The sequence below is a fragment of the Gorilla gorilla genome, chromosome 12 (assembly GCF_029281585.2).
Source record: "Gorilla gorilla gorilla isolate KB3781 chromosome 12, NHGRI_mGorGor1-v2.1_pri, whole genome shotgun sequence".
Classification (NCBI taxonomy): Eukaryota; Metazoa; Chordata; class Mammalia; order Primates; family Hominidae; genus Gorilla; species Gorilla gorilla.
In genome coordinates this window covers 48,589,756-48,616,955 of record NC_073236.2, presented here as the reverse complement: position 1 = coordinate 48,616,955, position 27,200 = coordinate 48,589,756, and the positions used below count along the sequence as shown (strand labels likewise).

Here is a 27,200-nt window from a genome sequence, read left to right as displayed (position 1 = left end):
ATACTTCTGCTCTGAAGCCATTTTAATTTTTTAATTTTAGCACTGTCTGCTGATATGGTTAAGCTGTGTCTTCCAAAAGGACATGTTGAAGTACTAAGCCCTGGTACCTGTGAATGTGACCTTATTTGGAAATAGGGTCTTTGCAGAGGTAATCAAGTTAAATGAGGTAATTAGGGTGGGTCCTGATCCAATATGACTAGTGCCCTGATAAGCGGAAGAGACAACAGAGACTTATGGGGAGATATCATGGGTATGTCATGTGATGACAGAGGGGGAGCCTGGAGAGATGCGGCTGCAAGCCAAGGAATATCAAGCATTGCCAGTAGCAACCAGAAGCCAGAAAGGGCAAGGAAGGATTCTACCCAGGGTCTCAGAGGGAGCAGGGCCCTGCTGCCACCATGATTTCAGATTTCTGGTCTCCAAAGTTGTGAGAAAATAAATCTCTGTTGTTTTAAGCCACCTAGTCTGTGGTGGTTTGTCACAGAAGCCCTCAGAAATAAACACATTGACCATATGAAGAGCTCAGGGATCTTCAAAACCATATTAACTGCCAGGTCCTGCATATTAAAAGCTCTTTCCTTGAGATTCTCTCTCTCTTCTTGCTCATCACTAAAAGCCACAATAAGAAGGCAGGCAGCACCTTCAACTTGCAGGATGGACATCTCCTTTGCTAGATCACTTCATTGATTGGGTACATTTTCTACTTTCCACATAACTTCAGGCAACAGTGCTGCTACAGCTATGCCACTACGTAACAAGGATCCCCCTCCTCCAGTTTCCAATAATTTTTACCTCATTTTCCTACAAGTCCTCACCCACAGGTTAAGATCATAAAGGCTTCTGGTAATAATTTCGTCGAGGTACTTTAGGCTTCTACTAGGACTCTTCTCAAAGCTAACTGCATAGGTGCAAACCCACACTCCCATTTAGGCTTTTGTTATGTCAGCACCCAACTTTTGGGTGCCCAAATCTGGATTAGGTATCTGCTGCTGTGCAACAACCTGCCCCAAACCTAGTGGATTACACCAAGTGTTCATTATGCACACAGTTTCTGAAGCCTGGGAATCCAGAAGCTGCTTGACGGTGTGGTTCTGGCTCAGGGACTCTCATGAGGTTGCAGCGAGTGTCGACTGTCCCATGCTTGCAGTCTCTGAAGCTGTGACTGGAGCTGCAGGGTACACTTCCAAGGTTACTCATGTGGTTGTGGGCAGGAAGCTTCAGTTCCTTGACACCTGGGCCTTCCCATAGGGCATTCTTATGACATGGTTTTGCCCAGAGTGATTAGAGATAGAGAGAGTGCAACAGAGTGACCAAGATGGAAGTCATAATGTATTTTATCTGGAAGCAACATGCCATTATTTCTGCTGTATGTCACACAGACCAACGCCGGTACAGCATGGAGAAGACACTCAAGGCTGTGACTATCAGGAGGTGGGATTCTTGGGGGTCCATCTTGGAGGACAAAATGTATTTGGCACATACAGGCTCATGGTTATGAGGTCATCATTTTGCCTTTCTGGTTAATGCTTTTGATAAGATTAATATTGCCAACTGGTAGTGGCTGGATTATGTCTCTCTAAATTCAAACATCGATGTCCCAACTCCTAGTACCTCAGGATGTGACCATATTTAGAGATGGGAGTCTTGAAAGAGGTGATTCAGTTAAAATGAAGCTGTAGAGTGGAGCCCTAATGCAATACGACAGTATTCTTATAAGAAGAAGGACACCAGGGGTGTGGGTGCATGGATGGATGGCCATGAGAGGTAGCAAGGGGGGTGGCCATTACAAACCAAGGAGAGAGGCTCAAAGAAAACCAACCCTTCAGGAACCTTGATCTTGAACTTCCAGCCCCCAGAACTGTGAGAAAATAAATTTCTGTTGTTTAAGGCACTCTGTGGTATTTTGTCATGGCAGCCCCAACTAACTAATATAACAACCTTTTGACAGATATCTGAAAATATCTTGCTGTTTCCCAACACACATTTACTCATTTTTTACTTTTGAAAATCTTTTAAAATATCATTTTTTGTTTTGACGTGTATAGTTATACATCAATACATATAATTAGATTTGTTTCTATACACAATGTGTAATCTAATCTAATCTGAGAGTCTGTGCTTTTACTAGGAGGATTGAAACCTCTTTCATTTCATATTATAGCCCATTTTAAATCTAATCCCCCACTTTCCAGAGGTGGGAGCTGGAGGGATTTAAGGCTCTCTAGGATGAAAATGTATCAAAAGCTGCCTCTCCACTGCTTAAGGGATCATATTGTAATGGAAATGTTGTTTTCAAGGAATTACCAGATCAACTCAGTTCAAGATCAAAGCATTAATCTTCTGGGGCCAGAGAGAGGGGTCTTGAGTTGAGCCAAATTAGAAGAGACAAAGGGGATATCACAATTAATGGGAAACAGATTTAGGGAAGCAATCCCGGAGAAATTCTCAAACCAAGGCGCAATTCGCAGTGGGAACTTTTTAAACAGCTCTCCTGGCCTTGGTGTGGGTTCACTTAAAGGAGCCGCACTGGAGTGTCTTTGAGTCTTCTAAGAACATGCTTTCTGATTTGTTCTTTGCTTTGCTCTGATTACACAAACTTCTGACCACTTGTTTATCTTCACTGCTTTGTCTGCTGCAGTGATTTGGAAAACAAGCATTCTGTGTTCAGTAGTTATGTTAGCTTTCAATTTAATAAAACATATATTTTAACCTATGTTTCTCTAATTACTAAAGTCAGAACAAAACAAGGTCTTTTGCTTACCCTGTAATTAATGTAAGAAATTCAGTATGTTTTTACTTTGTCTTTCATCTTACCTTAAAAATTCGTATAGACTATTACAGAACCAGTTTATCAAGTTTTTTAAAAAATCATGTTTTTTTTCACACACAAAAAAATATTTTTAGCTTCCGTATTATTTTTTGAGACAGGGTCTCTCTCTGTTGCCCAGGCTGGAGTGCAGTGGTGTGATCTTGGCTCACTGCAACCACTGCCTCCCAGGCTCAAGAGATTGTCCTGCCTCAGCCTCCTCAGTAGCTGGTACTACAGGAATGTGCTGCCACACCTGGCTAATTTCTTTGTATTTTTTGTAGAGATGGGATTTTGCCACGTTGCCCAGGCTGGTCTCCTGAGCTCAAGCAATCCGCCTGCCCTGGCCTCCCGAAGTGCTGGAATTGCAGGCATGAGCCACCACGCCCAGCCAATTTCATGACCTTTTTTTAAAAACATATAGTATTGGCTTCACAGGGACCGCCAATCTTTTTATATCTTGACTTCCTTATTTTAGAGTTATTCATTTTGATTCTTTTTTGTGTCCTATGGAGTAAATTTTAAGATAACTTTTTAAGGAAGGCTATATTAGTGAAATTGCTTCTGATTCTTAGATATCTAAAAATATCTTTCCATTGCCTGTACTCAGGGATTAAATTTGGCTTGGAATATTATGCTTAGATCATGAAGTTTCCTCTTTAGAGGAGTACTTATTACTCCATTTGGAGCAAGTGAATGACAGCAGCTAGCCTAATTTTTTCTGTTTTTGAGTAAGCTATTATTTTCTGTCTTGTTGCTCACATTCTGTTCTCTTTATTCTAGATTTTTCATCCATGTCTAAGTATAAGTCTTTTTTTCCATTAGCATAATGGAAACGAAGGAAATTCTTTTTCTACTATGTTTGTGATTATTATTTCTGCTCCTTTTGTCCCAGCACTTCCAGGAATATTTGTTATCCATAGGTTAGATTTCTATCATTTCACTCTGCTTCTGTTTTCTTCTCTTATCGTTTTGTCTTTAGCCTTTTCTTCTATAGTCTTCAAAAACAGTTTACAGATTGCATTTTCTCCCTTGTTAATTCTGTTCTTCACCGCAACTGTAGCATTTTTCCTTTTGGATATATCCATCTCTTATTTTGGCTGGCTCCATGTTTGATATGTGGAGGACATGTGCAGTGATTTAAACCCAACTGAATGCGTTTGTGGGGTCTGGCAGAGCCTCACCTCAGATCTATGCCTGGGGGAAAAATTGATTTACACAATTCCTAGCCTGGCTTCCTGCAGGTTCTCATCCAGTGTGGCTTTGTTCCACGAGGGTGGATCTTGGCTGCTTTCTGCTTCCAGGGCACTTCTGTTTCCAAAGCATTTCCTAAGAGAATACCCATTCCCATGTACCATCCATCCTCTTCCCTTCTACCCCTGCTGTGTTATACTAGGAGACATGACCTTGAAATTCATATAAAAAGGGGTGAACTGGAGGGGGAGAATTGCAGGAATCCAATTCTGGCTGGCTTGGAACCTAATTCCCATGCAGAAGGAGAGAAGCAACCTGGACTCTTGTTATGGCAGCCCTGAGCCCCTGGCCTGGACATAGAGTAGGAGCAGTAAAGCCTTCTCCTGGGGTTCCCTTGGCTATTCTGTGCCGGATCAGAAGATGAAACAGATATTGCTAGGGTGGACAGTGATCCCTCAAACTAACCCCACTGGCACTGTACTTGGTGGAAATTTCCTCTAGATTTCTATCAATGCTGACACAAGGTTTTATGCTTTTGCAGAGCTTCATAGGTATTTTAATAGGAGACAGAATGCATCTTAGACTAACCCAATGTTAATTTTTACATATGCCTGAGGCAGTTCCCCTCCCTGTCTTAGAGAACAATGTACTCTTTATACACATAAAACAATGATTTTTCAACTTTGATAAGGGCTGAAAATTACACCACTCATCAACTCCCATGGCAGCCACATGATGCCTGCAGGTGGAATTCTACAAGATGACATAAAGGGGGTTAAACAGAAGCATCCTGGCCTCTAGAGCAAGCAACGGTGTCATGCAAAATGGCCTGTAGGAACTCTAGCCGCTTCCAGGAGCTTGTCATTAAGCTGACTCATCCTCTACTAAACTTAACAGATAGTTCACCAGCAAGGATATCCCTTAAACACATGTCAAAAGGAAAAATATAACACAGTATATCTTTACCTTATAATAAATTCTGGCCACCAAACCCCGCTGAAGAACCCTTTCACGAAATTTCACTGCTTTCAACAGAAAGGCAAGATCATCAACTGTGTCCATGTTAAATGCCAGGAAACTGAAAGAAAATCACGGTGACCATCATTATTATTTTGGCCTCACCAAGAATTTCATTTGAAAGAAATAGAGTAGGTTTGTTTTTTAAAAATATTTTTTTCTATAGAAAAATAGTGTCAATAGACATAATCTCCCCATCCCATCTCTCATTGACTGTATTCATAATTCTTTTCAGTAATCTTAGCTCTAGTTTATTCTAGGTGGTTGTCCTTGTGGTATAGAGATGATTTGGTTTCCTTATTTTTCCACTTACTATTATATTATAAGCAGTGTTCAATATTTTACATAGTCTTTCTTAGTTAACAGCAATGTAATTTCTGTCAAGTATAATCAACCATTATACAATTCATGTACAACTCAATCATTATACAATTCTTTTTTTTTTTTTTTTGAGACAGAGTCTCACTCTGTTTCCCAGGCTAGAGCGCAGTGGCACGATCTTGGCTCACTGCAACCTCCACCTCCTGGGTTCAAGTGATTCTGATGCCTCAGCTTCCTGAGTAGCGGGGATTACAGGCACATGCCACTGTGCCTGGCTAATGTTTGTATTTTTAGTAGAGACAGTGTTTCACCATATTGGCCAGGCTGGTCTTGAACTGCTGACCTCAAGTGATCTGCCCACCTCAGCCTCTCAAAGTGCTGGGATTACAGGCATGAGCCACTGTGCCTGGCCCCCATTATACAATTCTGTCAAGTGAGTTTATAATAATAACTCAACCACTATACAGCTCTATCAAGTGAGTTTATAATAACCACTGCTGGGCATTTAATATAATTATTATAATTGAATATTAATAATCAAATATATCTGTTACAAAATATTTATCAATGAATAATACTTATTAAATATATTACATATCAGGAATTGTGCTCATTATCTGCTGTGAATTATTCAATTTTCTCGATAATTCTAGAATACTATAATTATCCAATGTAGAGTTCAGGAAACTGAGGCTTAGCAAGATTTGGTAATTGCTCAAGGTCACACAGGCAGAACTCAGTCAAGCTCAGGTTTTGTTGGGGAACATCAGCATTTAAAGCAAGAGGCACCCTGGAGGGAAGTGATAGGGCTGTGTGCAAGCACAGGGGAGGGCGTGCTACAGAGATGGTAGCCTTCTTCAGCAGGCAGCAATTCCCATCTTTCCCATTTGGCAAATGAGGAAACTGAGGCACAGAGGAGTTAAGAGACGTAAGCACAGACTCAAAACAACCAAGTTCACAATTAAAAGCTCGTGAGCTTTTCATCATGAAACTCTATTTCATGCCAATTTTATGGCCCCACCATGAACCTTTAGATAACCTAGACAACCAGGGGAAGGGTTAATTCACACTTAGGGTTTCCCATAGCACAGCCACCTCTTGCCCTCCCCTTTCCCCACTTCCTGAGGAAGCAAGTTATTATAAGACTCAAATAACTCAAATTCATATTAACTAAAAAAAAAAAACCCAAGTGGCTGTTGTTGCTTAATCAGAAGGCACGAGAGAAACGTTAAGAAGCAATTGACGCAGTGCTTTTGAGATGCCAAGTGCTGAATTAATAATCACCCTCCATTTAGACAGGGAAGAGGAAAGTATTTACATGCCAATTACCGGGACATTTAAAAGATGTCAATGTTTATTCTGAATCTGGGCTTTAAGAAGTTTGGGTTTCCGCCTCAGTCTATTTAATGAAAGATGTAAAAAGCTTTCATATATTATTGAAAAGTATGTTTTAGTCATTCCAGGGGCTGGTATTGGAAATTAGCTTCCCTGGAATTCAGACTGTAGAACATGTTTGTCCACCTGAGATTGTGAACTGCACGTGCTGCAGGAAGGGGATCTCACCCACTCGCTGAGTCATGTGAGTCACATGTCATGTAGGTCTAGGAGCCTGCCCAGTGCAGTAGAGTGTGCAGACTTTCTTTAAAAATAGAAACATTGCTAAAGGCAACCTCCTTGTAACTGTGTATTTTACAAGAAGATCCAAATGGCTCTATTTTTAAATAAAGTTTAAATTAAATTAAAATATGTATCATTAGACATCAGGGAAATGCAAACGGAAACCATAGTGAGGTAGCATTATACATCCACCAGAATGACTACAATTAAGTACACTGACATCAAGTGTTGCCCAGGATCTGGAGAAACCAGAACTCTCATGCTTGCTGATGGGAGTGTAAAATGGTGAAATCTCTTTGCAAAATGTTGTCACAGTTTCTGATAAAAATAAATGAACACATACCCTATGATCTAGCAGTTTCACTCCTACTAATTGCCTAAGAGAAATACAAACATATGCTCACAAAAAAGGTTATATAAGAATGCTCATAGCGGTTCTACTCACAGAAGTGAAAAACGGCAAACATCCCAGGTGTCTATTCATCCATAAGAGAATGATTCTACTATATCCATAAAGTAAAATACTACAATAATGAAAAGAAACAAACTAATACACACAACAACATGGGTGAATGTCAAAAAGTATTATGCCAATTTCACGAGGCAGCTACAAAAGAGTACATACTGCCTGGTTCTGTTTATGCGAAGTTCTAGTATAGAAAAACTAATCTGTGGTGGGAAAATATCAGAAGAGTGGCTGTATCTGCGTAGTGAGATTGACCAAGAAGGGGCATGAAAGAACTTTCTGGAGTGATGATCTATATCTTAATATGAGTTTGGTTACATAGGTTTATGCATGTGTCAAAACTCAGTGAATGTACACTTAAGATTTGTGCATTTTATTGTATGTAAATTCTACATAAGAAGAACTATAACTAAATATGTAACTGTAGTTAATGACGCTCATGCTAAATTATTTAGAAATGTGCTGATGTCTACAGTTTATTTTGAAATGGATCAAAAAGAGAAGGTGAATGGATGGGTGAGTTCCATACACAGATCCATAGATATGATAGTGATATGGCAGGTACAGTAATAGGTTAATAGAATCTCCATGGTTTGTACATAAATGCTTCCTGTAAAATTATTTCAACTTTGCTGAATATTTGTAAATTTTACAGCATAATGTAGAAAAACACGTTGGATGCAAGGCAAAATCTTGACTTTCCTGGACATCTACCACCACCTCCTAAAGGTCCACAGGCTGATGAGAGTGGGAGGGGCCCCAGTGGCAGGCTACCATGCAGGAGGAAGAGAGACAACCCTTGCAGGGACAAGCCAGAGCTGAATGGGGCTATCTGCAGAGCCAGGTACAACCCCCTTTCAAAGCCACTTCCTTCCAGGGCTCCTCTGCCATGCTCCATCTGCCTTACCTCATCCCATGGAGGCTTTTCAGTACCATGACTGACTCCTTCCAGGCCAAAATGAGGGGTAGTTACTGTGCGGACAAATGGGTGCCCACTGGAGGGATTTAAGGGTACCAGGAAGTTCTCAGCCCATCTTTCCTCAGGTCCCCACCTGCTCAAGAGTACCTTTCTCAGGGCTGTCACTATGCCTACCATCCTACTGCTCTCGGAGTGCAGACTCCATGAAGGCAGAGCCCCTCGTAACTGCTGATCACCAATGCTTAGAGAAGTGCCCGGTACACAGTGAGTGCTGAAAACACGTTGATGACAAAGGCTTTCCTTCATATAAAGTCAGAGTAAGTAAAGTTTCGGGATTTAAGTAGATAAACACAGGGACTGAATCAGTAAAACCTAGATGTGTGGGAGACAGATGTATACTGTTTTGGAGGTTAATAACTGAGACAAAAATAAATGGACTGGAACTTTCCAAATATTTACATTTGGAATACTGCCTTTGGCACATCTCAACTCTGTGCTGGAAAATGTGCTAGGGATACAGATTTGCATATGGGTGAGAGCGTGTCATGCTTCCAAAATGATGGAGTCAAGCCCTGCTTTGCTATCTGAAAAAGAAACGAAAGGGCAGATGATTTGTGGCCAGTTGGGGAACAAGTTTCCTGCAAGGATGGAACTGATTCTGGTGGGGAGTCGTACTATTCTTTCAACTCCTTAATATGTTGGACAATTTTCAAACTAATACATTGGAGGAAAAAGCTAACCATACTATAAACGTCCTATTCAACAGCTAGAAATATTAGGAAGACCCACTAGCTCTAGTATGAAGACAAATGGAGACATTTAAACTAAGAGAGACTCCAGTGAAACAGTCCTAACATGTAGGAGCTCGTGTTTTCAAGCTTTAAGATGGACCACAGTTTGAATAAACAGGGTCCTGAGCAGCAATAAAAAAAGGGGAAAAAAAGACAGATTACAGATTTCTCAATTTCACGTCATCCCAATGGCTATAAAGAATCCCAGGCCATCATTTACTGTGTTTTCCATGTGTTTAATCAGGATTGTGAGATTCTATTTTCTAATGAATAGTTTCCTTAGAAACTAGTTCAATACTTTTGGTTTGAGGGACCAATCTCATTCAAAAAAAAAAAATTAAAAAATACACAAAAGAAAAAAGCATAATAAGCTCTCTAAAAGTATAATATAGGAGACAATACATTCATGAGCATGAATCAATGAAATAGAAAAGAAAGGTATGACACAAAGGATCAAACGGAAAAATCAGTTGTTTGAAAAATAACAATAAACCAGTCAAACATCTGAATGAGACTGAGCAACAACAACAAAGAAAGGAGAAAGCATAAGAAGGCATTTTAGGAATGACAAATGAGACACAACTACAGATCTAGCAGAAGTTAAAAAGGTAATGATAGAATAGTACACATAAAAACTTATACCAATAAAATCAAAACCAAATGAATAAATTCCTAGAAAAATACAATTTACTTAAACTAACATGAAAAGAAAAGCCTAGGCTTTAAACAATTAAGCTAATTAAATAGTTTACTCACCAAGCCCGGATTATTTTCAAATTTGATGAATTATGAAATTCTTTCACAGAATAAGAAACCACTCCCCCCAAAATAACTCTATGAGAGCTGTAAAACTTTGACATAAATCTAAATCAGGCACGTACAAGAATGGAAAACTATAAATATACAATCTCCTCCCCCTAAAAAATACTAACAAGCCAAATCCAGGAAAATATAAATATGATAATACAGCATAACAAAATTGAGTGTTTCTTAAGCATGCAAGGGTAGTTTAACATTAGATGATCTGCAAAAATTATTCACCAAACTAACAAAATGAAGAAGAAATATATGATCATTTCAACAGATGCAGAAAAATATCATTTGATAAAATTAATCTGGTAATGACACAAATACATTTAAAATGTATAAGCTTCTTTAGGAAGTAAAGTGTGTCTATCAAAAACTTCAGCACTCCAGCCTGGAAGACAGCATAAGACCCTGTCTCTGACATAATAAATAAAATCAGCAATAAGACAAAAGAACACCTTGTAAGATGGCTTCTATTCAAATTGTGTTGGTGGTCCTAGCTCTTGCTGCGAGACATGAAAAGAATAAAATAAATAACAGTTGGAAAGGAAGAAATAAAAATTTATAATTTGCAAATTAGTGTCTATGGAAAAAACCTCCAAAGAATCTACAGACACATTTAAAAGAAATTTCTTTACAGTCAGATTTATAAACAAAAGCCAATCGCATGTATAATAAATCATTAACTATAAAAATCATAATTTAAAAATATTCTTTTAACAACAAAATTATAAAGTAACTAGTAATAAATCTATGAAAGGATATAGTATGTATGGAAAAAATTATACAACCCTGAAGGACACTTTGAAGATGAAAATCTTTGAGAGGAAGACCTGCTTTATAAATATGTCAACTTTCTGCAAGTATATAGATTTAATATATTTTCAAAGAAACTTTCAGCAGGTTTGCAGGCCTGTGATAACAAATAACAAATGGTAAATAACAAAACATTTACCATTTTAATTTTATTTATTTATTTTTTTGAGACGAAGTTTCACTCTTGTTGCCCAGCCTGGAGTGCAATGGCGCAATCTCGGCTCACTGCAACCTCCGCTTCCTGGGTTCAAGCAATTCTCCTGCCTCAGCCACCCAAGTAGCTAGGATTACAGGCATGCGCCACCATGCCTGGCTAATTTTGTGTTTTTAGTAGAGACGGGGTTTCACCATGTTGCCCAGGCTGGTCTCAAACTCCTGACCTCAGGTGATCCACCCGTCTCAGCCTCCCAAAGTGCTGATACATGCATGAGCCACTGTGCCCAGCCCATTTTGACTATTTGTAAGTGTACAGTTCAGTGGTATTAAGTACGTTCACACTGTTGTACAACCATTACCACTATTCATCTCCACAACGTTTTCATCTTCCCAAACTGAAACTCTGTACCTATGAAACAATAACTACCCATTCTCTCCTCTTCTTAGCCCCTGGGAACCAATATTCTACTTTCTATCTCTATGAATTTGACTACTCTAGGTATGTCGTGTAAGTACAATCCTACAATATTCATCCTTTGTTTTATTTCTAAGAAACTTGACAAACTTATTACAAAACTTACATGAAATGGCCAAAGATTCTCAACAGCCAACCCAATTCTGAATTACATTTCTGATATAATAATATAATACTATAGTAATATTTTATTATAAAGCCAGAGTAATTATAACAGTGTATTGTTGGATCAAAAATATACAAAGAGACTAGGAACAAAATAGCCCCAAGACAAACTCTCAAATAGATGGAGATTTAATAAATGCCAAAGAGACCTTGCAGGTTACTAGAAAAGAATGTCCAATTCAGTAAATGGTGCCGGAACAACTGACTGTCCCCAAAGGAGAAAAATAAAATTAGATCCCTTCCTCAAACCATACACAAAAATGTGTATGGATTCAATAATTAAATGTAAAAGGTGAGACTTTCAAACTTTTAAAGATATAGATTTCATGACCTCAGAATAGATGATGCAGAAAAAGTGTTGGATATAAAAGAAAAGATTGATAAGTTCGACTATAATTAATGAATTTATCTCAATCAAAACACACGATAAAGAAAATATCAGACAAGCCACAAACATAGAAAAGATAATTATAGCATTTATAACAACAAAGGATAAAGAGCCCTTAAAAATCAATAAGAACAAGACACACACACACACACACACACAATAAAAATAGGCAAAAAACATGAACAGGCATTTCACATAGGAAGAAATACAAATGGCAAACAGACATGTGAAATCATGCTCATCCTTAATAGTAATTGAGAAAATTCAGTTTAAAGTCAGGGTGAGAGATCATTTCTTATATTGTATTGACAAAAATTAAGAAGTCTGATAGTACCAAGGTTTGGTGAGAACAGAATAAGGCCCCACAAGATACATGCTGCTAATGGGGGTGTAAATTTATACAACCACCTTGAAAAATAATTTGTCACTATCTAGTAAAGTTGAACATTACTCCATAGCACAGCAATTCCATTCCTAGGTAATATATACCGTAGGGGAGTGTTTTTCAAACAACAGATTGCAAATAACTAAAAGGTCATAAAATCAGTTTAAGGGTTGGGGTCAGTATTTTTTTTTTAGGCAGGGTCTCACTCTGTTGCCCAGGCTGGAGTGCAGTGGCATGATCTCAGCTCACTGCAACCTCTGCCTCCCAGCTCAAGCGATCCTCCTGCCTCAGCCTCCCAAGCAGCTGGGACCACAGGCATGTGCCACCATGCCTGGCTAATTTTTGTATTATTTTTGTAGAGACAGAGGTCTCACCATATTGCCCAGGCTGGTCTTGAACTCCTGGGCTTGAGCAATCCTTCTGTCCTGGCCTCCCAAAGTACTAGGATCACAGGCATAAGCCCCCACATCTGGCTGAAATCAATATTCTGCTAAGATCAGTATTCTTTAAAAATAAAATTTAAAAATATCAGAGAGCATCACTAGTAATAAATAGGAAGGTAGCCACTGCTCCATGAACTGTTTGCTTCAGTTGCGTCTGAAGTGGAGGTCCTATGGATATATGGGTGTCCATGGTGATTTAAAGTGTATTTCTTATTCTAAGTAATGTCAATTAAGTTTGAAAGCCCCATAAAAACTCTTGTGCACATCCCCCAGAAAACATGTACAGGGTTTTTCATAACAGCATCATGCAAAATATCAAAAAACCATACACAACCCAAATGTCCAAGATATCAGAGATTAGAATGGGTAAGTACAGTGTGGCATATACACAGGATGGAATATTACAGAATATTGTGAAGAGGAGTTCTGCACCTATACTTAACAATTTGAACGATTCTAAGAAACAAAATATTGAGGGAAAACAAAGTTACAAAATGCTACATATATTATGCTTTATTTATAAAGCTAACAGACAATACTGAAAGATTAATACAAACAACCAAAAGCATGGATGTTGAAGCCAGACTGTCTGGGTTCAAATCTCACCTCTGCCACTCACTGGCCATGTAACCTTGAGCAAGGTACTTAACCTCTGTGCCTCAGTTTCCTCATCTGTGAAATGGAAATAAGAACTTACCTCATGGGGTTTTTAGGATTAAAATCTGTAAACTGCTTGGAACAGTGAACATGAATTAAAGAAGGAACTCAAGGAGAAAGAACAGAATGAGCAATGTTTTAGTTTTTAAGTTGGTAGTGAGTGTATGAGTATTAATTTTACATATTCACAGATTTCTTGCATATAGCAAACACTAAAAATTTCAAGCAAGAGTGAGTTATGCCAAAGCTGTATGAACTCAGGCTTCATGATAACCCACTGAAGGCAGATGATGATGGCCTGAGTAATACGTACCTGGTTCTCAGCTTGTCCCCCACAGATTCAGCCCAGTTTTGGAGCAGGCCAAAGAGTGGTTTTTCTTCATACTGTTTGGTGTATTGGGCCAGCAGTTCCCGCCCCACAACCTGTGCAAAGAGTTTATCGCTCATCAGTCTCAGCAGTGTAAAAAATGACAGTATCTTTAATACTGCAACCCAATAAGATCTATTTGTCACTTAGAAAACTCCTTGGAAGGAATCAAATACAAGACCTCATTCTTACAAGGGTCTCTATTTCCCCAAGGCAAATGTGGGGCATTTATCACACCATCCCCCATCCTCCCCTGTGGCCAACTTCATTAACTACTTATTGCTTGCTCTCCCTTCTTGCCTGTATCAGTCTCTAACACTGGTCCTGGGACCAACTGTTCTAGCTGACACTTTAGTAAAACCTGCTTGCCTTCCGTGGACCAGAAGGCTGGTCCGTTCTCTTTTTCACCCCTGACATTCTCTGGTCAATTAGACCTTTGGGGAATAGTATTGAAATGCACAAATAAAACAATCTCTATCCTCTACTTCAATCTCTATCTTCTACTTCAGCAGCTTTAAAGTTATAATTTGGGCCTAAAATACTGCATGCTCTTCTGTGGCGGTTCAAAGAAGATGTCCATGGCTAGCCCACTGCAGAAACTCAGCTGATGGTTAGCAACAACCACTAGACATGTGAACGAGGCCACCTTGGACCAGCGTGCCCCCACTCAGCCCCAACATGCTGCTGCCACAGCATGAGTGAGCCCAGGGAAGACCAGCAGAGCAGCAGAAAAACCACGTCATGTGAGCTTAGCCCAAACTGCTGACCTACAGAATCATGAGCTAACAAATTGTTATCTCAAAGCACTAAGTTTTGCGGTGGTTTGTTACAAATCAATAGATAGCTGACTCATTCTCTTTTAACTATCAATTTAAGAATATTTCTTCTTTGCTTTATATGCATGCATGTTTTTATACAGATTATATAAAATGTTATGTTTGCTTTAACTCAACAGTATATCATAAATGACATTTTTGATTTGCAGTTATGTAGAATTCTATTTGTTTATTTACTAACCGTATACTTTTGTTTTGATAAATCATAGCTAACTAAACATTTCCATTTGGTTGGATACTTAGGTTGTTTCCAGTTTTACATTGTCATAATAACCTTGATAGCAATATAAGCAGACAAATAGCATAGTCATATTTTGTATTATTTCCTGAGAATAAATCCCCACGAACTTGATTGATACAGAGGCTCTTAAAGAGGGCCACTCTGCCAATAAGAGGGATGCTGAAAACTTTCAAGGCATTTTTGCCTGGGGAAGCTTTATTGGCATTGGTGGGCAGAGCCAGGTATGAAATGCATGGGACCGTCTCAACCAACAGAGGACGGTGCCATACCCCGTGTCCTGTCAAATGCCATGTGGTAAAATACATGCAGGCAGTTAAGAGCCCTGAACTTAGTTACACCAAAGCTTTCAGGTTTTCCAAGTCCCAGGCCTATGGAAGAATTAAACTCCCCTGTTCCCTTGAAATTAGAGGTGCTTTAGGCCACTACACAAGTGACACCGCCGCCTCTCCTTTCCCATCCCCATGGCAACCTGCAATGCTCCCAGGTGTGACTGGACCATAAGCCTGGGCATCTGCATTCGAGGCTGACACAGTAATTCTGAGTATAGATGCAGGCATTGTATGTCTTGCTGTGATCATGTTTACTTTGTTATTAAATAAATATATTTATAATATAAATAACTTGCCTTTGGTTTCCTTAAGTATTGTCTTGAATTCTTGCAATTATGTCTCTAGATAGGTTATGTGATCCGTGATTTCATTCAGGTTAGTAAAGGGAGTGTTACAAAATATTTATTGTCAAAAAGAGGGCATTAGGTCCAGTGAGATTGAGAATCACTGCATTATGGGTCAAAGAACATGTACATTTTTATGGCTGCTGCTATACAAAATAAGTGTGAGAATCAAACCCTGCCAGGATCTGGAAAAGTGGGGAAAATAAAATGACTTTAACTAGAATTAAAATTAAAATGATACAGCAATCCAGTTCCATTTCACTAACGCAATACCAGGATTAAGATTTAACTTTGTTTTTGCTAATCTATAAAATTTATGATGGCTGTAACTCTATCTCACTCTTGCTGCAGAAGCAATGTCATTCCAAGTATGAACAAATTGCTTTCTCTGATTCCCACTCCCACAGCTTTCTCTTACTCTATTTTTCTCCATAGCATTTATGGCTACCTGGTGCTACAGACCACAACTTGTTTACTGGCTTGCTGTCTTCCGGCAGCCTGGAAAGCAAGTGCCAGGGGTCGGAGTGTGTCCATCCTTGTGCCTTCAGACAATGTACTGCCCAGAGCCCAGAGGCGAGGACTCACCCTTGAGTAAATGCATAAGTACATTCTCTTCCTGTTCTCCCTATCTCATCCAATACGTCCAATTCCTTGATAATCTCCTTTAACTTCTGCCGCTATTTCCACTTTTTCCATTTAAGCAACTAAAATTGGGTAGAACTAACTCACTCTAACTAGGATTAAAATTAGAATGATACAATAATCAAGTTCAGGTGCTAAACTTAAGAAAGACAAGGGAGATAAATTTGGTTCTGGCTAACATCACAAAAGCAGATTACTCACTTGGATCTTTGCTCCTTTTCTAGGTCATGAGACAAGGAAACGTGATTTTAAAAATGAGTTTATTTTCTGCTGTTGATGCCCCCTTGGTGAAAGATTAAGTGATTGAAGCTATCAGCTACCACGGGATTTGGGCATTACAGTCTCTAGGTCCAGTACTTTATTTTATAAATTACCAGGCAGAGGCAAAGAGAGATCAGTCACCACCTAGATTGAGTGTGCAATGAAGATGTGCTTGTTTTACCTCACAGAGGTGTTCCTGAATATATTATAATATACTATGTAGTATATATGTGTGTGTATATATATATATATATATATATAATTTTTAACTCTATTTAAAAATAATTGTAGACTCACAGAAGTTGCAAAGTTAAAAGCGCATAGAATGATTCTCTCCAGCCAACACCCAGATTCCCCTAAAAAGTGATCTCTTGGCCAGGCGCAGTGGCGCACGCCTGTAATCCCAGCACTTTGGGAGGCCAACGTGGGTGGATCACCTGAGGTCAGGAGTTCGAGACCAGCCTAGCCAACACAGTGAAACCCCATCTCTACCAAAAACATTAAAAAATTAGCCAGACATGGTGGTGCGTGCTTATAGTCCCAGTTACTCGGGAAGCAGGAGAATCACTTGAACCCGGGAGACGGAGGTTGCAGTGAGCTGAGATCACATCACTGCACTCCAGCCTGGGCAACAGAGTGAGACTCTGTCTCCAAAAATAAAATAAAAAAGTGATCTCTTACATAATAATGGCGACTATCAAAACTAAGAAATTCAAAAAAATTTTTATTCATTACATGTTTTAGTTCTAGATATTTCATTACTTAAAATGGACCTAGTAGTAGATTGTTTTGTAAAGTGAAACATTATTTTCAGCAACACAAGTGATTACATTCTCCTGTAAGCCTGGTGTTTTACTTATTCAAGGTTTCCTTAAGACAACTTGTGATAGGTGATTGTGGGTGGTGTTTTTGTGGCTTTTCACACAGGTCTCTGGTTCTGCACGTTCTGCTGGTTCTGCACTCTTTATTTTCATATACACCTGCTCAGGAGCCCCTTTCTTAGTAGAACTCTAGGGTGAGTGAGCAGTCAAAACATCCATGTCTTTTCTTTTAAAAAAGGTCCCATCTGCAGGAGGAATCAAGCAAATCTATAGCCAACATTTGGAAACTATGAGCTTGGCAATTGTGCAGAATGATGACATCATCAACATGCATTTGCAATAAATATCATATACATCATGCAACATGATTATGTAACACCAATAAAAGTTATTTCTAAGGTCAAATCACTTTTCAAGGCATCTATGAAGCAACCAGCATTTCCTCACACTAAGTATTTCACTGATTTATGCTAGGTACAGTGAAACTTGGATTAAAGAGCCTAACAAGTAGAGTTTGCTGCCAAAGCAGAAACACTTAGAGCTAATTATAATAGAAAAATGTGATTTCCAAGGAGATCCCACCAGATATCCATTATGAATCCAGGCAGTGGGACCATACTTGGGTTTGTACCATAGAGTGGTAGGTTGACTCAAAGTGGCAGTACTTACGGCACTGGGCCCCATATCATGCTCCAAGGAGCCCTAGGTAGACTGGCTACATAATTCGGGGCCCAACGCAAAACGAAAATGCAGGCCCCCTTCTTCAAAAATTATTAAGAATTTTATGATGATGAGAACAGAGCACTGAACCAAGCATGGTCCCTTCTGAGGGCAGGGTCCTGTACCACCGCACAAATCTCACCCCATGAAGCTGGCCCTGGCCCTAGGGGTTCCAATAGGACTGCCAGATAAAAGAGAGGACACTCAATTTGTATTTGGACACCCAAATATGGCATGGGTCATACTTATACTAAAATAATATTCATGTTTACCTGAAATACAAATGTAGCTGGGCATCCTATATTTCTTTTTCCTACATCTGGCAAGCCTAGGTTCCTGAAGGGCATTTCAGGGGTCACCTATGGGTATGAGAATGAAGAAAAGACCAAGTGGATGGTCTTGATTTTTCACCATCATGCATTTTAACTCTTTACCTCTTCTAGATGCTGGACATCCCATCAAGGCAAGATGTCTTTGGGGAGAATCTTTAAAAATTCCCTGGCTAGAAGAAATAGGCAGAGATGGAAGGGATGACAGAAGAAGAAGGGAGGGAAGAGGAGGGGAGGGGAATAGAGGAGAGGAAGAGAGGGAGAGACGAGAGAAGGAGTGGGGAGAGAAGAGAGGGAAGGGCAAAGGGAAGCGGAAGGACTACTTTAGCACAGAAACCAACAAGTAAGCAGCTCTGAGTAATTGCTGGGCCTTAAACACGGATTTGACTTGAACTCGGGAGGTGGAGGTTGCAGTGAGCTGAGATTGCGCCACTGCACTCCAGCCTGGGCGCAGAGCAAGACTCCATCTCAAAAAAAAAAACAAAAACAAAACAAAACAAAAAAACACCAAACCAAACCAAAACAAAAAACCATGGATTTGAACTTCAAACCACGAAGGATGGATGGATCTGAAGCAGTGATTTAGGCCCAGCAAAAAATCATGCACAATTCAATCGAACTTAAGAGTGGTTAGTTTTGTTGTTGTTTTCAGTTAAATCTGGACCTTCTTGGTGTCTCTTTCCAGTTAGATATGAAGTGGTTTCCCCTTTCTGGTTTCCCTCCTTCCTTCCAGCTACATTTATGGAGCACTTACTATGTACAAGGCACCTACTGTTTATATTGAGTATAGGGAACATTAAAAAGATAAATAAGATACAGCCGTCCCTCGGGGTCTTCCAGTGCAGATGGAGAGATCAGCCTATGCACACACAACTATACTCAGAGGGACCTGTAAAGAACATGACAGGTACAGAAGCACAGCAAGTTAAAAGTGGATCCCTTTACTATGAGGACTGCGGAAAGCTTTATGGAACAGGAGAGCTTTTGACCTAAGCCTTAAAGAATGAATGAGCTTCATTCATTTGTTCATTCATATATACAACACCTAATAGCAGCAACTACTCATTTTCTTTGAGCATCTATCTACTAAGGCTAAGCTCTGTTCCAAACTCTTTAGATGGAATACCTAATTTAATCTTCATGACAACTTTGGGTAGTTCATGGAATCACTCACCCCATTGTCCAATAAGACAACTAAGGCCTAGAGAGTTTCAGCCAGTTGCCACGGTCACATAGCCAGGAAGTGGTGGGGCTGGGATTTCAACCCAGAGTCCACGCTTTCAGATGGAGTTTCACTCTGTCGCCCAGGCAGGAGTGCAGTGGTGTGATCTCAGCTCACTGCAACCTCCACTTCCCGGGTTCAAGCGATTCTCCTGCCTCAGCTTCCCGAGTAGCTGGGATTATAGGCGCCCGCTACCACACCTAATTTTTGTATTTTAGTAGAGATGGGGTTTCACCATGTTGGCCAGGCTGGTCTCGAACTCCTGACCTCAAGTGATCCACCCGCCTCAGCCTCCCAAAGTGCTGAGATTATGGGCATGAGCCACTACACCCAGCCCAGAGTCCATGCTTTCAATAATTCCACACCTAAGCTGCACCTGCTGTATGCCAGGCTCTGTGTAGTCACTGGGGATACAAAGAGAATGCAGGAACCCCTGGTGTGCTGCGGGAGGGGCAAGAGCAGACAGCATGTCAGGATAATGTGACGAGATGACAGGTGAACTCAAAGCTCAGTGGGCACAGAGAGGGGCTGCGCACTCACGCTTGACATAAATTCTCAATCTGAGAAGGAACGGTAGCAGCAATAAAGGCTTTCAGGGCCGCAGGCAGAGCGGCTTTAGAGACGCAGCAGCATGGAGAAGCCTGGGCGGCCAGGGTGTACGGCAGGAAGGGGCAGGGGTAGGGCTAGACACCAGGGCCTTGGCTGCTGTCTGAAGAGCTGCCTTTATCCAGGCGCTTTGGGGAACTGAGTGACAGTGTCAGCACCTGGAGCCCAGCGTGGAGACTCAGGAGGCTGCCAGATGAGCCACCTCTGCGATTTCCTGTTAGAATTTCTGACCTGAAGCAGAGCCCACAGGCCCAACGAGGTGGTTGTGGTTGTGTGCCCCTAAGTTAGGAAGTTTGGGGTGCTTTGCTGTGCCACAATAGACAGGAACAGGGAGCTCTTCCGGTCCCTTTCTCCCTTCTTGGGGTCTCTTCTTCCCTTCGCTTCCCATCCCACACACCTGCACCACATTACATCAGTCCCCTGAACACATTTTCGCTCTCCTACCTGGAACTTGCCCAGGCTACTTCATGCCACAGTAGGGGCGTGAGCCCTGGTGTCTGGCAACCAAACCATCACCATATGCAGAACCCACAGCTTATTCTAGTAGCCACAACACAGCTTTAATTGAGCCCCTACTGTGTGCTGAGTGCTCTACAGGAGTAACTGTAAGAGTCCTCCAAGGTACAGGTGATGGTCCCGGTTTTACAGGTGAGGGCTGTAACTCTCAGAGGGGCTAAGCCCAGGATTTCACAGTTCCTCAATGTGGGTGAAACAGAGCCTGGGCTATCTGGCCATGAGGCCGCCCTGGCCTAAGCGTGTATTCTTCCTCCAGAGCTCCCTCCTTTGCAGCCTATTGTGTGCAAGGCTCTGTGGCTCACCCCATGCCAAAGACGGGTTTTGTTAGACACACCCCTCATAACCCCCATGGCCATTTCACATTAAAAACAAATTATGTGCTTACCTTCTGTTGAAAACTTAGAATTTCTGCAAAGCCTGAACCAATGTTCCCCCAACGCGATGGTCAGTGGGAGCTGAGGAGAGGTTACAGCCCCCTTGGGAAGGGGCAAAGGCCCTCCATTTGCACCACTCCCCATGGCAATCTGAGTCTCGGGTTCTGCTACAGTTATTAAGGTACCTGCCTGGCCTTGAAAGTGATTGATTTGGTGATCCCTGTTGTGGGCCTAGTCCAAGGGTCCCATGCACATGGTATAAAGAGCCTGGGAGTGTACCCCTGCCCCACACCCCCTGTGGCTCTTCCCATCACCATCTGTAACCGGCCCAGTGGAGTCCAGCTCAGGAGCACACCACTCCTGCAGGCAGCCGGGGCCCTCACACCCCACACAGACTTCTGGCCCAAACTTCTCACTAAAGAGGTAGAAAATGCCATTTCTCATACAGCTGGGCCACGGGCACCATCCTGGCCAATGGGACCTATGAGGAATTCAGCTGAAGGTTTCTGGGGAAGGTTTTCCCTCATGCTGTCTTCCCCAGAATTGTGGCAGCTATTTTAAGACACTGATGAGACAATCCAGAAATCACTCCAGTGTCAGTGGAACTGGATGCTGGACAGAAGCAAGGGACTCAAGGGCAGACAGGCCCCAGCTGTGGGGTCACCAAGGAGCATGGTTGGTGTTCTTCTGGTTTCAGCCACTTTAGATGGGTATTTATTACACGCAGACAAATGTGTCCTAACTGCTAACCCCAGTAGTGACTGGGTCTGAACCGAACTCAGGGAAGCGGATGTGTCTACCTTCCCTAGCGCAGGGCCGGCTGTTGTTCCCAAGTGTTTTCCCATCCCATTCTCACCTCCCCTGGCCTCCCTCTACCCTGCACTCACCCCCGGAATCGCCCTCATTTCCAGCAAGCTTCCTCATGTGCATGTGTGTGTCAGCCCCCTCCCAACACCCAAGCCCTGATGACAACAACAAACCGTCCAGTGTTGCTGGAATACATGTTACTTGTGGAATTTTTTTCAACTGAAAAGAGAAAGTAACTTGTCTTAAATCTGTGGCAAAATAAAGAAGGAAATGGCAATGGGCAGAATGTTAAAAAAGAAATTCTACTTAGTTTGTTACAACTTGAGCATCGTGCAAACCCTTTCTGAAAGAAAAACAATTCTCCTTAACCCCCAATGTTGATTTAAGTTGTTTCAAATTATAATGTTACTCAAACATGTTCAAACATAAAACTAGATATAAACACCTTATGTTTATAGCTCTTGTTCAACTCTAAACTATGAAATTAAATACAAGCAAAACTACAAAACCAATAAGATTCAAATCAACAGCCCTAATAACATGTGACAGACTGTGTTTTGCAGCATGAACTTGTTTTTTTCCAGCCTGCGCCAGTTCCTTTGGGGGGAGTTATACCCACACCTCTGAGGGCTGGGCAAAGAGATCCCTCTGCCACACTTCTCTGCGGTCTGTAAAACTCTCTGCTATGGTTTGAATGTGTCTCCTCCAAAATTTAGGTGTTGCCAACGTAATAGTATTAAAAGGTGGAGACGTTCAGGGGTGATTAGGCCATGAGGGCTCCTCCCTTGTGGATGGGATTAGGTGCCTTTAGAAAAGGGCTTGATGGAGTGAGTTCACCCCTTTCTCCCCTTCTGCCTTCTGCCATGTGAGGACACAATATTCAAGGTGCCATATTGGAAGCAGAGAGTAGCTCTCACCAGAGGCCAGCATCTTGATCTTGGACTCCCCAGCCTCCAGAACTGTGAGAAATAAATGTCTGTTCTTTATCAATTACTTAGTGGTATTCTGTTACAGAAGAAGACATGGACTAAGATACCTCTTCAAGCAGCAAGCACATCATACCAGTCTTCAGCCTCCACTAAACACAAATTTTTAAATCACAGAAAACCTACATCTGCTCTTTCCTCATTGGTTCCTGGTCATCAAGAAGGTGTTCTCTGGTGCTGATGGGCTTAGCAGTGCAAGACAAAGGCCAGAATCCCCACGGCAATCTCTGGTTATATGGTTGTTATCCTGATGATCTGTGTATACTACTTAGACTATATCTGTTTAGATGATCATCAAAATTAAGACACAAAATTAATACATTTTGTCAAGAATTCATAGTCCCCAATTTGAAAAACTATATTAAAATCAAATTCTGGGGAGCAGAGAAGAAAAGACAAACAAAGGCCCCCGATCCAGAAGGCTCCCTTTCTCCAGAATCTCACACGTGGAGTCCTGATGAGGAACAATGTAAATATTTAGATGCTGCACATCTGGTTTCGAAAAAATTAGTGCCAGCTTTGCGTATGGGTCAATGGATTTGGAAAGAGAAAAACAGAACTTGTCTGTTCATTCGTGGGAGTAAAGAGGGTTGTTATGTTGGAGGATGGGGTGAGTTTGTGTGTATCATGAGTTGGTTTGTTCTCTTGAAAAGCCCTTCCTTTCTTTGTCACTCTTCATCCCTTTTCTTCCCTCCCTGACATTTTATATCAAAAGGAGAGAAGTTTTTTGTGTTTTGTTGTTGTTGTTTTTTTTTTTTTGAGACGGAGTCTCACTCTGTCACCCAGGCTGGGGTGCAGTGGCAATCTCGGCTCACTGCAAGCTCCACCTCCCGGGTTCATGCCATTCTCCTGCCTCAGCCTCCTGAGTAGCTGGGACTACAGGCACCTGCCACCACGCCTGGCTAATTTTTTATATTTTTAGTAGAGACGGGGTTTCACCGTGTTAGCCAGGATGGTCTCAATCTCCTGACCTCGTGATCCGCCCACCTCGGCCTCCCAAAGTGCTGGGATTACAGGAGTGAGCCACCATGCCCAGCCGGGAGAGAATATTTTTCAATGGTTTTAAATATACTTGATCTCTAAAAATTAAAAGCCCTATTAAATAGTCTTAAATAAAAAGCAAAAATCTCCTACCCAATCTTTTACCTTTAATAACTCACTCCAGAAATAACCATTTTTAAGTAGTTTTTGTTCTCCTAGAAGGGGAAGCTTCCCAGTGTGAAGGTCAAATACATTCTCATGTCATGCTTTAGTTTGCTCGTAGTTGGAGCATGCTTTTCTTGAGTGGTTTTGTTTTTCCTGGAGTCTTAATGGACTATTCTTTCTCTTGTTTCAAGAAGAAACATGCCTTTTCCATCATATCACTAGAATCTTCCTGCTTCTTTCTGTTGAACAGAAATTGTTTTCTTCTTAAAGTCATTATTTTGACCTCTCTGACTTCCTGTTCAAATTTGGACTAATTGTTTTCTGGGCTTGTCATGTCACTACCATCCAGGTATTTCTTCACACATACTCCACTTGGGTTAGCTCCCAAAAGCATCCATGTCTTTTAAATTCTTCATTTCTTGAATGCTTTCCTGCGGTTCATCCACAAGTAACATTTTTCAGAAAATGCATATCAAGTGAACTTATAGTGCATTTGAATATCTGTCTTTATATTGCCTCATACTTGATCAATAATTTGGCTAGCTGTGAAATTTTACATTCAAAGCAACCTTCTTCAGAACTTTAAAGGTATTATTCCATTTTATTCTAGACCTGTAGGCCCTTGCCACTCAGTGTGATCCATAGGCCAGGAGCCATAATATCACCTAAGAGATTGCTGGAAATACAGAATTCCCCCACCCCAGAATCTGAAGTTGAACAAGATATCCAAGGATGTATGGGTACATTACAGTTGAGAAGCCGTTGCATCCTTCAGTGCTGCTTGAGAGGTCTGTGGTCAATCAGACTCTTAGGCCTTGGTAAATAATCCCACGTTTTTTCAGCTTGAGGGTTTTGAGGCCTTTCTTTGTCCTTGCTTGATGTTCTGAAATTCTCCAGGTTGTTTTCAGGTTCTAATCTCTTCCAATGGGTCCCGCCAATCTCCAGACTTTTTTTGCCTTTCTTCATATCTCAAGAATTTTCTTCTATTTCTCTGAGTTACCTGCCTCTCTGTATTCTCCAATCCCTTTCTTGGAAATGTTGTAGATTTTAGACTGATTATCCATCAAAAATGGATGGAATGGAAATTTCCCTTTAATCCTACTCCCCCTTTTTTGTCTTTCTGATCTTCATTCTTGGAAGTTTTCTCAAATTTGTTCTTTAGCCCTTACATTGGATTTTTTTTTTTTTTTGCAATGTATATTTTTAATTTTCCAAGCACTTTATGGGTCTCTGAATGCTTGTATTTCATAGCAGGCTGTTCTTGCTTTATGGATGCAATGTGGCCACACATCCCTAGGGTTACTAATTAGTTTTTGTTTCTCTATTTTGCTTCCTCCAGTGCCTGTTGTTGTGTTTGTTCATCTTGCTCCTTCTCTTTCATGCTGTTGATTTTTCTTTAATTTTTTTTAGATAATACTATGAAGTCATTGCTCATTTTTTAGGTGTGATGATGGTTATTATAATTTTATAAGAAAAGATTCTTATTTTTAGAAAATGAACATTGAAACTCTTAGGGGTGAAGTGTTTTGATGTCTGCAACTTACTCTCAAATGATTTCATGCACACACACACACACACTCACACAAACATATGCATAGAGGGTAAAAAAGAGAAATTTTAATATGGCAAAGTGTTAACATATAATGAAACTAGGTGGACAGTGTGCCCAGACATTTATTGTACTAGTCTTTCAACTTGTCTTGAAATTTGTTTGAAATTTTTGATTGTAAAAGTTGAAAATAAAAATGAAACAAAAATATTTGATGATGCTTGATTGTTCATTCTCTGATTATCCTTAGGAAAATACCTTCGGGAGCCTGAAATCCCTAAGGAATCAGCTTTCTTATAGTAAAACAGATATGTGCTTGGTCTCTTTTATTTTCTTCCTCAGTTCAAATTTGATAGAAACTACACTGGGCTGATGCCCCACCGCTGGTACGCAGCACACATCAGCCGGCCTGCCCCACAGCATGGCTCAGGCATTCCTGCAGGGGAAGAACAGCTAGGTTCCCCAACCCCTGCAGGAAAGGTCAGTCCTACCCCAAACCACATCTCGGCTGAGTCTAGTGTTTTAAGCAAGGAAAAAGTACAAAAGGGGTTTCGTTCTGTTGGCCACCTGCCACAGTCCAGCCCCAAAACAACCCAATGCTCCCTTCTGATTGGAGAAACATTTTGTGCTCTTCTGGACATAAGGCTTGACGGTATTACTGCCAGGCTTCCCGTCAGCAGGCACACATCTTGCCATGGGCAGTTCCAAGACAGAGATCTCTGCAACAGAAGCCAGCCGGATCAGTCAGGAAGAGGACACCCCTTCCTGGTCTTTAAGCAAGTTAATGGCAGGTCATTTGCATTTTCGCATATTTGCACTGCGAAGTAATGAACAACATATGCAAAATCTCTAACTAACATTCTTTAGGGAATCTGCCATAATGGATTAGGAAGGGACCTGTCTTAGTGTATCTCTAATGAAGCAAAAGAAAGTTATAATGGGATTTCATGGGTGTGGGTAGTAATTGGATTTGGTGGAGGGTATAATTAAATTTCACCAAGGGGCTACAACCTCTGCCCTGGCAAATAATAAAAGGGTCAGAAAACTTTCCATCTTGCTTAAAGGGAAACATGTAAAGCCTGCAGAAATGCCACAGCACATCCCCTCAATCATGGGACAGCAACCTAGCACCTTCAGGATCTTGAAAGTTTTACCTTCTGGTAGAGAGCTGAAAGCACTGTAGGTAATATCAGAATATTGTGAAACTCACTGGCCAGTTTCTCCCCTGTGTCTCCTGAAATTTCCATCTCTACTTCAATAAGGAGAATCAAAGCAGGATCCAGCCCAGAGAAGGGTGGCCTCCCCAAAATGGGGAGATTCCAACACACAAGTGGAAGGCTGAGTGGACCAGTACAGGCAGCCAGCACAACCTCCCATCACTGTGGAGGCATCACCCTGGATGCCCAGCAGCAGAAAACTCCGGGTCCAACGCAGGGCAGTCACCTGGCAGGCTTCCTATGAGGGGGTGCTGACTGATGGCAAACAAGCAGGCTGACCCTCCCCAGCACTAAGCTATGTATTCAGGGGTCTCGGTCTCTCACCCGAAGGGACCAAGCACTGCCTGGCCAGGCTGTTAAGTTTTCTTCCCAGAGAAGGTTTCTGGAGCTGTGGCAGATGCTATTACTGTAGTCGCTCTGATGTGGGGAACTGGGTGTCCTGCTATTAAACAGGCCTTTATGGA

At 41.1% G+C, this 27,200-nt stretch overlaps 1 protein-coding gene across 1 annotated transcript in view; it reads right to left on the bottom strand.

Moving 5' to 3' along the window:
- The window catches only part of ACOXL (acyl-CoA oxidase like), a 389,165-nt gene that overhangs the window by 118,835 nt on the left and 243,130 nt on the right, over nt 1-27,200 (bottom strand). Inside the window, exons 14-15 of the mRNA XM_055378293.2 lie at nt 13,737-13,846; nt 4,967-5,078 (exon numbers count right to left, since the gene is read on the bottom strand). Coding sequence (XP_055234268.2) covers nt 4,967-5,078; nt 13,737-13,846 — 222 coding nt within the window. The remainder of the gene's footprint in view (nt 1-4,966; nt 5,079-13,736; nt 13,847-27,200) is intronic.